General features: G+C 42.9%; 1 protein-coding gene across 7 annotated transcripts in view; it reads left to right on the plus strand.

The window, feature by feature from the left end:
* Window positions 1-12,116, plus strand: part of mast2 (microtubule associated serine/threonine kinase 2) — a 170,355-nt gene that overhangs the window by 26,802 nt on the left and 131,437 nt on the right. For 6 of the 7 annotated variants that reach the window (XM_015355554.2, XM_015355555.2, XM_069194205.1 and 3 more), the window contains exons 2-3: window positions 7,189-7,336; window positions 8,781-8,923. In XM_015355554.2, the coding sequence (XP_015211040.1) occupies window positions 7,189-7,336; window positions 8,781-8,923 (291 nt within the window). Of the gene's footprint in view, window positions 1-5,263; window positions 5,362-7,188; window positions 7,337-8,780; window positions 8,924-12,116 lie in introns of those variants that run through there. The other variant, XM_015355558.2, reaches the window with a different exon arrangement.

Genomic DNA, 12,116 nt, shown 5'->3' on the forward strand with positions numbered 1-12,116 from the left:
TTCCGAATGGAAGACCTGTATATTTTACTGTGTAAGTACACTGAGAATTGTAGGGCCACTACACTGTGGTGGAATCTTTCTCTGGCTGTTTGTCTTCTGTGTACAGTCATTTCAGAGTCATACTGCAGTCTTTATCTCAGTGTGTCACAGGAGACACTTCAATTAAGAAGAAGGCAGCGTGCCAGTTGTTGAGAGTGTAGTCGCCTGCAAAATGTAAGAAGACATGCTGAATAGATTGCTTTGTGCAGTTTATTCCGCTTATTCCTTTCTGAAACTTTACCTTTGACCTTTGTTCTAGCTTTGTGCTTTTCTCCTATGAAGTATAAACAAAGGCTTCTGCACAGCAATCTAACTGTGGTGTTTACAGATAAGGAAGAGTGTTGTGTGAGCTGTGTTTGTTGTTAAAAAAAAGACCCATGCATTTTGAATTACACAATGTAACACATACAGTGAAACAGCTAAACAAAGGTACAAGATTTTCAGTGCCAGTTAAGATAGTACATATTATGCGAGACAGTAAAAAAAAAAAAGAGGCCCATCTGTAATTGCAGTGCAGTAGTTATCCCTTTATTAAGCGTAGTTCGAACTATAAAGGATTGGTTTTCTCACCTTATTGTCTAAAGTGGGTAGTCTGTAGCCTTAGGTTAGAATGCAATACTTTGCTTTAACTGCAGATTGTCGTATATAATAAACAGAAATTATATATGTGTAATGTACATGATCCAGGAATTGTGCTTTTCAAGATGTAACGTGGGTTAGAGCATTGTTTTTGAATTGCAGTTTCTGGCATGATTTTTTGAACTCGCAGCTCTTTGTGATGATCCCAGTGGAGTATTCCACGCTGTAGTCTTTGCTCTGGCTCTATCATTTTGTCACGTATATTGGAAAATAATTAGGTCACCCAGAGATTTTTTGACTTCACTAAGGAATGTTCTTGAACATTGCATCGGCAATGTGCCACAGTTCTGGAGAGAATGAGGTACATTTTTGGGTTATGTTTGACCTTTCTGATAGCAGAGTTGCTGAAGTGAGTGACGGTTTAATAATCAAATTATGAGATTAATTACGCACTTGCTAACTGCTTAATGGAGTTAATTTAAGTCAGACACTGGAATGGGTGTACCGTGCAATGCAGTGGGACTGCAGAGAGTAACTACAGCTCTACTGTTCAACGTAGCCCTGCAAGCTTTTAATTGCCGTTGATATGTGAACAAAGTACATTTGTAGATCAATTGAGTAATTCTAAAGGTGGATTGGAGAGATGGTGCTTCTTCTACATGATGTTGATCTCCATTGTTAGTTAAAGACAGAGGGAAAAGGTTCATTGTAAGAGCTGGGGAGATGTCCTGGTTATGAAAAGGGCAGTTTAGCAGCAAGGCAGCAGGGTTTAGGCAATGGACTGAGAGCAGAATGTGTAAATACTGGACAACCTCAGCATATCGGTTGAAAAAAGGCTTATGTACTCTGTACATGGAGCAGAGTCATGATGCTGCACTGTAATTGGTATGTATGAAGTGTAAATCTTTCTGGGCAGAATTCCCCTGGGGTTACCCGACTAGAAAAGCAATTCAGTTTTAATTTCTCTGACAAACGTGACAAATTACTAATGTGTACATTACATTAGGCAGGCTCTCCTCACCATATATTGTAAATCAAATGTTGTGTAAATAACGCAGTAGAGCAGTGAAAACAAACCATGTTGGGAGACTATTTTACTTTATGCTATGCCAGTAATTTTGGAGGGAGATACCCTGGGCCATTAAAGATCCAGTTATTTCTGCTGCTCTTGCAGTATAAACATGCAGAGCATATGGTAATGGACTGGCTAAAATAGATGACAGATTGAAATCAGTTCACTAGTCTGATTTATGTGTGTACTACATTGTATTTACATTGATTTACATTGCCTTTCCTGCATTCAGCAAAAACTGAGGTGTGGGCAAGGAGATTGGAAAGATACAGCATGAAGGCGTCTAGTGATGGTCACCTTAAATACACACATTATGTGCTTGGAATAACAATGAGAGAATGTGCTACTAGATACCTGCAATGGAGACGACCGAGTCCAGCATCCTGGCCATGTTTAAGAATACCCATATTATATACAGCAGGAATTAGGTTATGTAATGAGCTGGTTCTTCTCTCTTGCACCAGAGGTTTAAGGATTTTTGCACTGAACTCAAGATTAGTACCAAACTATGGGATTGTAAGTAGTTCAGGGTTAATGTGAATTGGAGCTTGTGAAATCAATAATATCCTGTGTCTGAATATAAAGACAAGCTCCTTTCAAGACAGCATGTCTTGTATCTCAGTGTTTTGCCAGCTTCACATGCCTCCTAATGTTCTTGTGTATAGATGAGGAGATGCATGTGATTTACATGGTGGAGCAGCTCCTGGTTTTGTGAACTAATCCCGGAACTGAGTTCCCACCACTCCTCTCGCTCATGACTCTAACCTGGGGACCTGAAAAGACATGAGGGTGCCTACTCAGCATATGACAGTGATTTGCCTTGTATATTTTTACTTTTGTTTTCCAGAGACAGTTGTCATCATGAGTATCAAGAATTCTGGTGGAAAGAATCATTTTCCTTTTTTTTTTGTCTTTGACTTGATTTTTCAGCACCCACAGAATGTGGAGTTCTTGTGTCACAGAAGGTAAAATGTGCTGAAGGAGGCCATGGAAGGTCCTTACCCAATATAAGAAAAAAACATCTGATTACATCTGAAGTGGTGTAATGGATAATCACCACATCTCCCTATCTGCTGTCTGTGTCTTTATTTCCTCCCAGAAAGCATTTCTGTGTTTTCCCTCCCTCACTAATTGCAATGACTGATAAATGACACCAGCACTTGTGTCCTACAGTACTAGTCATGTGTTTGTTCTTCATGTGGTTTCCAGATTGTATGCATATGTTCCCATTTAGTGACAGACAGGCAAGCATGGGTTTGTCCTTGCATTGTAGGCTTCATCAGAAGTGTTTTACTTTGTTCGTTTATAAGGACAGGTGCAGCTATTGCTGATAACAGTTCATGGTCACACATTTCATTGGAGCCCTGAATCTCTCTGTTTTATGGCAAAAGGGGGAAACGGAAGCAAACACTGAAATCTGGAGGGGGCCAGCTGTGAGGCACTGGTTGGGGTATCTTGGTCAGAGTTGGCTGACTGGTTCCCAGACCTGGTCCTGAAGACCTACACGTCTGCTGAGAATAATCACCTTAATTGAAACCTTCCTTGAACTAATAGGTTTGCCACTTTTTTGTTCCTCAGCAATTTGGAATGCCATGTTATTTATGAAAGGCAACAGTTGAAAAGCAACCTCCAAGGCGAAAACAATCCAACAGTTCAAATTACTCCTGTTTTCAAGTCGGTTAACTTCGAAACTTGTGTGGGTTGCCAGAACCAGAATCAGGAACCACGTTGTGATTCGAACCAGCATTGCCTGGGCTCCATGGGTCCAGTTTGCACACCAGACCGGGTGCGTTTCTTGGCTGATCCATTTGACATCCCTCCTTTATTTTGCTCTGTGAGGATGTGATTATACAGTTCTGGATGACAAGAATGAATTGCAGCTGGAGATCAGCATCTTGGAGTGGCTGGCTCTTTATTGATCAAGGCAGCTCGCTGTTGCAGAAGGAGCACTGTGAATGCGAGTGGTGGTGTTATTGATAGAAGAGCAGGATGATGGCGTTCCTGAGGGTGGCAGTGATTAATCCTTAATCACTCAAGGCAGCTCTCCCCTCATTAACCCAGAGACACGTGGTGGGGTTGGGATTAAGATCTCGGGGTCAGCTCTGTCCCTGGCTGCATCCACAAGCGCAAGCCGATGAGGTGATCTTTCAGTAATGCTTGGGCAGAGCCAGTAATACCTCTGCAGTCTGGGGTTTATTGTGTACGCCAAGACTGTGAGGCTTAGCTGTACTGGACTAAAAAAGCTACTTTTATTTTCCTAACAATGGGCTAAATCAAGGTTCTGTAAAATCCCACTTTGAGCCGGAAATATCCTGTTCACATAATGTAAAGTACTGTACTGTACTGCTGTGCTCGACTAGGATTCTAGTAGTGATCTGTTAAACCATGTATCTGTGGACTGTGTAACACCCATCAACTGCTGGCAGATTAACTGCCCTAGGAATTGACAGTCTAGCGAACACACTGTAAATGGAGTACTTCTTTTTTTTAATACACTTGTTAACGCAATAAGCATCCACAGGTCTTTCTCTGCATTGCCGACTCGTTTTGATCTTGTATAACAGGACTGTCTTTAAGTTTTATGGTTTATTTGTTAGAGCTAATACAGTAACATATCCTTTAATTATGGAGCAGGTGCACTTCAGACTTCTGCTAATTAATCTAACCGCTGACTAATCTTCATCTTTGCCCCCATAAAACCATGCCTTCAGCAGCCTGAATGCATTGTCCACTGTGCTCACAGTGGCGGCAGCCCTTATCTAGGGTGTGTTTAATTGGTGTGGAGTGCACACCACCTAAACACCAACTTTGATCTCTACCCAGGACAGTGGTAGTCTTGTGGCCCAAGCAGTTAAAATTGAACTGAAAATTCTTCCCCCCCGCCACTGTAATGTAAGAAAATCCGTGCAGCCAAATGAGCGCAATGTGAAAATGGAACCCAAAGGCCTTGGCAATAATTCTTATCAGTGTGTCCGTAATTGAACACGCTGGCCGGCATTAACGATGCATGGCCAGTTTGCTGCTCTGCAGCTCCCAGTGTGGTTCTCCGCTGTTGTTGTTTTAGTTAGTTTTATCAGATGATTTTTATTGAGGTGGTGAGAAAGGAATGGAAGCCACGTTCCTCGGGGACCATTTACTCTCCAGTAAATTCCTGGAGTGAGCGAGAGCACTGTTATCAGATTTTGTAGTCCCTTAGAGAATGGTGCTGCGCTGTGCTGCTGGGTTGTCATATCTCCACAGAGGGTAGGCCAAGCTGTGTGTTTTCCTTGCACTGCCTAGGCCTGTGATTTGTAGCTATACACATCTGTGTAGGCAAATGTACCCAAATGTGTGCACAAATGTGAAAATATCCAGGACCTAATATACAGGAGTGTGCATCTCTGAAAACCTGAAATGGATCACACTGATATGCAGTGGGAGTCTTGTGTGGCTACTTGCAGTGAAAGCTGTGTTTCTGACGTGTGGGAAACAAGCTTACTGGAATAAAGCTGATTAACCAACCATTGAACATGACTCCTTAAGCTGTGATTCCTCTGTCCTGCAATTCATCTGTGTCTGGATTGAGTTCATGCACAGTGCTGGGCTTGTCAGGGCTTCTGCTGCACGAGGGTTTGGAATGTGCGTGTATTAAACCAGAAGAGCACCTCTGGTGTGTGGTCTGAATGAACCAGGTAATAAAGAACAGACACTTTTAATGCATTTTCTTTTTCCATTCCTTTTCGAAATGGGTGTTTGTATGGAAATACCAGTTTAACTTGCCTTCATGTAGCAGGGCATTTCCCACAGCAGTGTGGTTAACATTGCCTTTCCCAGTGGTCTGTAAAATTCCATTCGTGCAAGAAGGTATCCGAACTACAGGGCGGAGATGTGGCAAAAGAATGGACGTGTCTGGTTTCAAATGAATTAAATGCTTCCAAATTCTGCACCACTCTGTAAAGTTCTGTGGGGATTTACTAACCATAACTGTAGCACACATCTTTAAGGAATTGTGCTGTTATGAATGGTTTTGCTGCCAAAGACAATTATGGACAGAAATTATACTGTAATAAACAGAGAGGCAGTGAAGGTTTAGTAAAAGACTTTCTGCTTGAATCATGAGTGCACAGCAGAATAGCTTCACCATCTTTTCATTCCAGACAACAACAAGGTAGTCTAACTGTCTTGTGAGTAATTTTAAGCTTTAGTTTCCTTGGGGTTTTAAGGTCTGAGCTTACATTTTTCATCTGACTTCTGTTAAATTCATATTTCAGTTTGAATATTTGTACTTTGACATGGTATTAATACAAGACAAAGCTGTTGGTATTGTGCATCTTAAAGTAGTTAATTAATTAATCTAACATCTATACAGATGAATGAACCTAGGGTTATCATTGACAAATATTTTTTAAAGTATAGTTTTTTTTTTACTCAGGTGGGAATTGCCAATTATTTTGTATTGTATACTGTGGTGGGGTGCTGTCGCAGGTATGTTTTTATACTCAGGTCTCAGGGAAACAGAAAGTCCTATGCAGCAGTAAGGTAAAAAGCACTGCTCTTTATTTTACATTCCAAAACACCAAAAAATCCAAGCCCCAGCTTGAACTCCAGCTAGACCTCTTCTTCTGTCCCCAATAAGTAGTTGAGTAGTTAAGCTACTTGCTGTCTCCAAGAATTTCTCGATTCCAAAAGTTCATCTAAAAAGAACTCACAGCATTTTCAAGAACTCACACTGGTCTGAGCTCCATGGGTCCTGTGATCAGTCGGATGATCCTTCCCATGTCCCTCAGATGCAGCACATCGCAGAGCATCTGAAGTCTTCCATAGGCATCATATGTAAACCGTTAATCTTGAAAACCTCTATTTGCAGTCACCTGACCAATTATCTTCCACCACCAGGTTCAGACAAGAACCCCTCTCTTACAGTCCCTTTCCGTTTTTGAATCTTCACTTGCTTTCTTGGAGCTGCAGTGGAGAGCATCAAACATGTGGACGTTATCCTTAGACGCTCACACCTCTTGGGTCATTCTCATTCACAAGCTCCACAGCACCTGGCAGGCAAGCTAGTGCTGAATGGTGGAGTAATGTCCTTTACTGATGTTGCATAAGTCTGCAGCAGCAGGGCAGGGTTCGGGCATCATTATTGCACTAAGGAACCTCTAGCCGAATAACCACAACGCTACCCAGACAGCACTCAGCTGTTTGTTAGAATACAGCATGACATCACCCAGGCTCAAACTGGTGACATCTAGTCCTCTTGAGTGCTCTTGAGTCAGCGGCATTCCAGGCTGAGCTGCCCATGAGCCTCCAGTGTTAATGGCACTTAAGAGACAACCTTGTATCGGATGCATGGGGGTCATGCTTGCATCTGTAAACTGGTATGGATGTATGTGTTGTATAAAGATACGGTCATTTGTACTGTAATGGTGACCATATAAAATATGGGGAGGTTCTCTTTTCAGGTTAAGAAATCTTCACTGGGCCTAATTATGTGACTCTTCTGATCCTTTATTGTTCTGCAGAAGGAATTTTCGGCGCCCCCTCCCCTGCTGTTCCGGAAGCTCAGCAATCCGGACCTGTCGCCCTCCACTGGCAAGTCCAAGCTGCAGCGGCAGTTCAGTCAGGACGACAGCCGGGCACGCCGGAGCAGCCTGGCCAGCGGCCTGACTGGTGAGACACAGAGGAGCTCAGCCTTGTGGAAGAGAACGATGGAGCTGGTTAGGGAGAGACAGGAACAGGGGCCCGATTGGCTTCATACCCAGTTGCTGTTTGTCAGTACATTCAGGTTCCTCTGCCTCCAGATCACTGAGAGGCTGAGCTGGTCAGAGAAGACTGCTGCCATCCTCACTAAAGCCCACCAGCGCCTTCACTTCCTGAGACAGTTAAGGAAGTGGGGGATGAGCAAGACAACACTCACCAATTTTTACCATAATATGATTGATTGGTGGTATTACGGTGTGGTATGGTGGAGCCACAGTACAGGACAGAAAAGCCATACAGAGGGTTGTGAGGTCCGCGCAGAAAATCACCGGGACCAAGCTACCCTCCATTGACCAGATATATCTCAACCACTGCCACAGCCAGGCTCGAGCTATACTTCGGGACCCAATTCACCCTGGCCATGATCTGTTTTCACCCCTGGGTTCTGGTAGGAGGTATCGCAGTTTTAGACCACTGACGAATAGATTCAAAAACAGTTTCTTCCCCCAAGCAGTCTGCATCATAAACAGCTCAAATTAGCACCTGCATTTTAAGGTACTGCACTGTTTGCACATGTCCTGTCTTGGCTGTATTATAACGTCCATCGTCTAAATTTATTGTCCATGTCTGTTTGTCATTTGAGCCTATTTTTTTTCTCTACTGTTACCGGGTACAGCTGAACGAGTAAGCATTCTAATACACTTGTTGTATATGGCAAATAAAGAAATCTTGAATCAGTTGTTGTGCTTCAGTATCCCGTTGGATTTGAAGCTGGTCACTGGCACACTCCGGGTTTGTGACCTCTCAGTCTGGCTGTGGATGCCAGTTAAGTGTTAATAGCTCATGCTGAGTGTTAATGTCCATATTTCACATGCCTTGGCTTATGAGAATTCCTGGGCGTGCAAGCCCATCAGCTGAACGTCGGCTCCCCCTGTCTGTCATCAGCACAGTAAATCACAGCCCTGGAAGGCTATCTTATTCATACAAGTTTATGCTTGCAGCCAAGGCTGAGATGAACTCTTTGCTTTGCCTTTGTGTGCTCCTGCGATCTCTGCAGTGCTACTTTAGCTACTATTGTTGTCAAACATTTGCAACAAATGTTCCTCGGTATCTAGCCATCTGTTTTATAACAATTTATGTGCGTCTAAAAGTAATGCGTATAATGCAGAACCCTTTCTATATTAAAATGTACAGGATAACATCAGGCATAATGTACAGGCACCAGGATAACACAGTGGGGTGAACACAGGTTTCTGTGTGGTAGCTTGGCCTTGGCTAGGTTTGACGGTGCACAGTTGTGTAGAAGGACTATTTGAATACTAAGAGAGGATACTGAAGAATTGCCCTGTTGTTTTGCTGTGTGGTTATAACAGCTCTGTGGAATTGTAGCTGATTGCCTCTCTCTCTGATACAGGAAAGCAGCTTCTGCCCCTGTCCAGTAGCATGCACAGCGGTGTCAGCCAGTTGACATGGCAACAGTCCGGAGAGTCAAACAACCTGGTGAGGATGAGGAACCAGTCGCTGGGGCAGTCAGCGCCCTCTCTTACTGCCGGGCTGGTGAGTACACCCCTTCCCACACTTCCATATTCGCAGATGGGATCGCCACCACATTTGCCGAGAGCCTGCAAAGTAGGCCAATCCAGTCAGGGATCTCGCATTTAGCCTATTATGAATAACTTGATTGCCTCCATTACGTTTTCATCAAGGCTGCATAGGAAGGGACTTCATGTCACGCCAGTGGTATATGCAGGAATTGACGGGAACCATTGATCTGGTTTTGTGGAGAAAGTCGGGCCTGGACTTCAGCCCCTGCTCGTTGTGACGTAAAAGCGGACTTGCAGAAAGCATTACTAGTGGCAAAGCGTTAGGTGAAAGCGTTACTGGTCTTCGTTCTCATGGCTCTGTGGCTCCGAGGCGGCATGTGACCCTCAGCTGAGTTGATGGATAAGGATTGGTCCTTTGCTACGGCGGCGTCTACCGGCTTCCTTTCCCCTGCGTCTTCTCGTTTAATATTGCATGCTCAGTAGTTCGTCCTGCCGAGTCATGGACAGTGGATCAAGGGGTCTTTCATCCCTGCTTTGTGGGAAGTGTAGTGCTGACATGATTAACTGGGTTTCACGTGAGTGTCTGATCTAATTAGCTGTGCCTGTGGTTGTGCCGCACCAGGGCGGTCTGTTCTCCTGGGGTGCCTTCTCACAGTGTGCGGCAATAAGAGGACTTTTCTCTTCTTTTTAATGAGAAAAGAGAAAAGAAGTGTTTCCAGGGGTCTCTGTCAGCCTTACAGTACAAGTTCTCAATATGTATTCAGGATTTTAGTTGTCTGAACAGAGCAAACATTATGTTCTTCCTGAGCAGGACTGTCTAGTTCAGATCTGTACAGTGTAATCTGTCTCCAGCCCTGGTCCCGATGGGAAAGATTCCAAGAGGTGATTTTTATAGGTGGCTTATAAATCATTATTTTATAAAGTCCTGGAACAGTGCAATTAGGATGATTTAAATAGGGTATAGGGAGCATGGTGGCACAGTGGTTAGCATTGCTGCCTCACAGCACTGGGGCACTGGGTTAAACTATGGACCTGGCATACTATCTGTCCAGAGTTTGTTTACTAGAGTGGGTTTCCTACTAGTCACATTGAGAGGACGTGTGCTTCTGGTGAAATACTCGTTTTTGTAATAGGTAGAATGTCAGTTGCATCCTAATAAAATGAACAGTTACTGTGAAATATGAGAATGTGGAATGTAAATATAAGATATAAATGGTCAGAAAATATCACATAATAATTATTAATTTATTCTGGATATGATTACCGAAGTGTTCCTTCTATTTACCTAATGGAAACTTAATTCATGGTCAGTCATGTTGGGCTTAGCTGTTACTAGCTGTATTACACAGTATTAACAGTGGCAGATACTGCTAGTTATGGCAATATTGTACTATAAATGTGAATATTGATACAAAATTAGTTACTGTATTTATGAAAATAAACCTAATTACTACTACACTGCTGTTCTTCAGTGTTACAGTATTAGTAATGCCCTTTACCATTTCTTCTAAGCATTATAATACAGAAAAGGTCATCTTTATTTGATGCCAAGCATTTTTTACAGAATGCAAGCCTGCATGACTGTTGTTTTCCTCTCACCTCTATGGAAATAAGCTGTCAAGACCCATTTGTGAGCAACACCTCCATCTTGTGTCTCTTTCTGGTGTTGCACAGGGTTAAGAAACTCCAACAATAAAGCAAGCAGAATACTATGAGAGAATGGAAACGTAGAGATTAGTATAGTTTGAGCAAAATATATGATAAGATCACTTTAATAGCTATATACAATTTCTTTTATTAGGAGTTTGTCTCCCATACCCCAGCTTGCTCTCCACAAGACACACAGACACACAGACGGGGAGAGAGAAGCTTGGGGTCAGAGCGCAGGGTCAGCCATTAATACCACGCCCCTGGAGCAGTTGGGGTTAAGGGCCTTGCTTGGGGGCCCAATGGAGTATGATTCCTCTGCTGGCCACAGGATTTGAACCAGCAACCTTCCAGCCACAGGCGCAGATCCTTAGCCACAGTGCCACCGCTCTGCCAAATATTGTTTGCTGTATTTCCAAACTGAAAATTGTTACTGAACATTGCCAAGGATGGTCAAAATAAAATCTAGTCCAGAGTTTTAAATCAGTCTGCACGATCTTGTTTTAATTTTGATTAAGATGTTTTCAGAGATTATTGAACAAACATGCAGCTGCTGCTTTGAAAGAGCACGGAGTCGTTCCTAAGCCCTGTGATGAAACAAATAAATGCAGAGTCGTGGAAAAAAACTTCCACTCTCTTCACAAACAAAATAGGGTGAACCTTCCATTTTTCTGGTTTGTGTTGTTGGCCTGGATCTCTCCTGTGTATCTGCTGTCACTGCCAGGTGACTGTGACCCAGTTAGTTCACAGTGACTTTGTGTTAGTGCTGCAAATCTGTCAGGAAATCTGAGCTTATTTATTGATGACACACACACAGCAGCAGGGCACGGTTTATAGGTCTTCTGCTACAGATGGCAGCGATGTTAACATTTGAGTGAAAAAGTGGGAAAAAAAGCTAACAAAATGTTAGGATATATAGGCAAAAGTGCAGAACTGAAGGCGGTGAATTGTTGAGGTTTTCATCAGAGAAGTCTGCGATGGGACTTGATGTACAAATATTCAGAATCCTCAAAGGCACTAACAAAATCTACTCAGCCGAGTTCTTTTGAATAAATAGTCAAACATGAACCAGAGGAAACTATGTGGAAGTGCATTTAAAACTGAGCTATCACATGTTTACACAAAGGGTTGTGAGAGTATGGAACAAGCTACTGTGCTGAAGTTGGTACCCTGGTTTTATCCATGAAACAGCTGGGTGAGATCCTCAGATCAGTTAGTTTACTAACTCCCTCCTCTTGTTTGTACGCATTCTTGTATTCTTGTGGCAAAGAGTCCTGGCAGTGTGGAATGAAGATAAATATAAAAGAAGTATATGCTGTACGTCTTCCTCTGAATGCTCATTAGGAGCTACTCATCTAGTATGAGCACTGCAGCCCAACCTGGAGAGCACAGTCTCCGTGTGTATGCAGAGACATGTTCTCTGCCATGCACATTAAAGCACTGCTCTCTGAAGATAAGATGAGCTTTCTGCCCACTGTAATTTTCAAAATGTGTGAGAAGACTACTGTATTTAGGAAGGAAAAAATGCTTCTAGGAAGTAGTAGTATAGGAATCATTTT

Source organism: Lepisosteus oculatus, chromosome 9 (genome assembly GCF_040954835.1).
Source record: "Lepisosteus oculatus isolate fLepOcu1 chromosome 9, fLepOcu1.hap2, whole genome shotgun sequence".
NCBI classification, from domain to species: domain Eukaryota; kingdom Metazoa; phylum Chordata; class Actinopteri; order Semionotiformes; family Lepisosteidae; genus Lepisosteus; species Lepisosteus oculatus.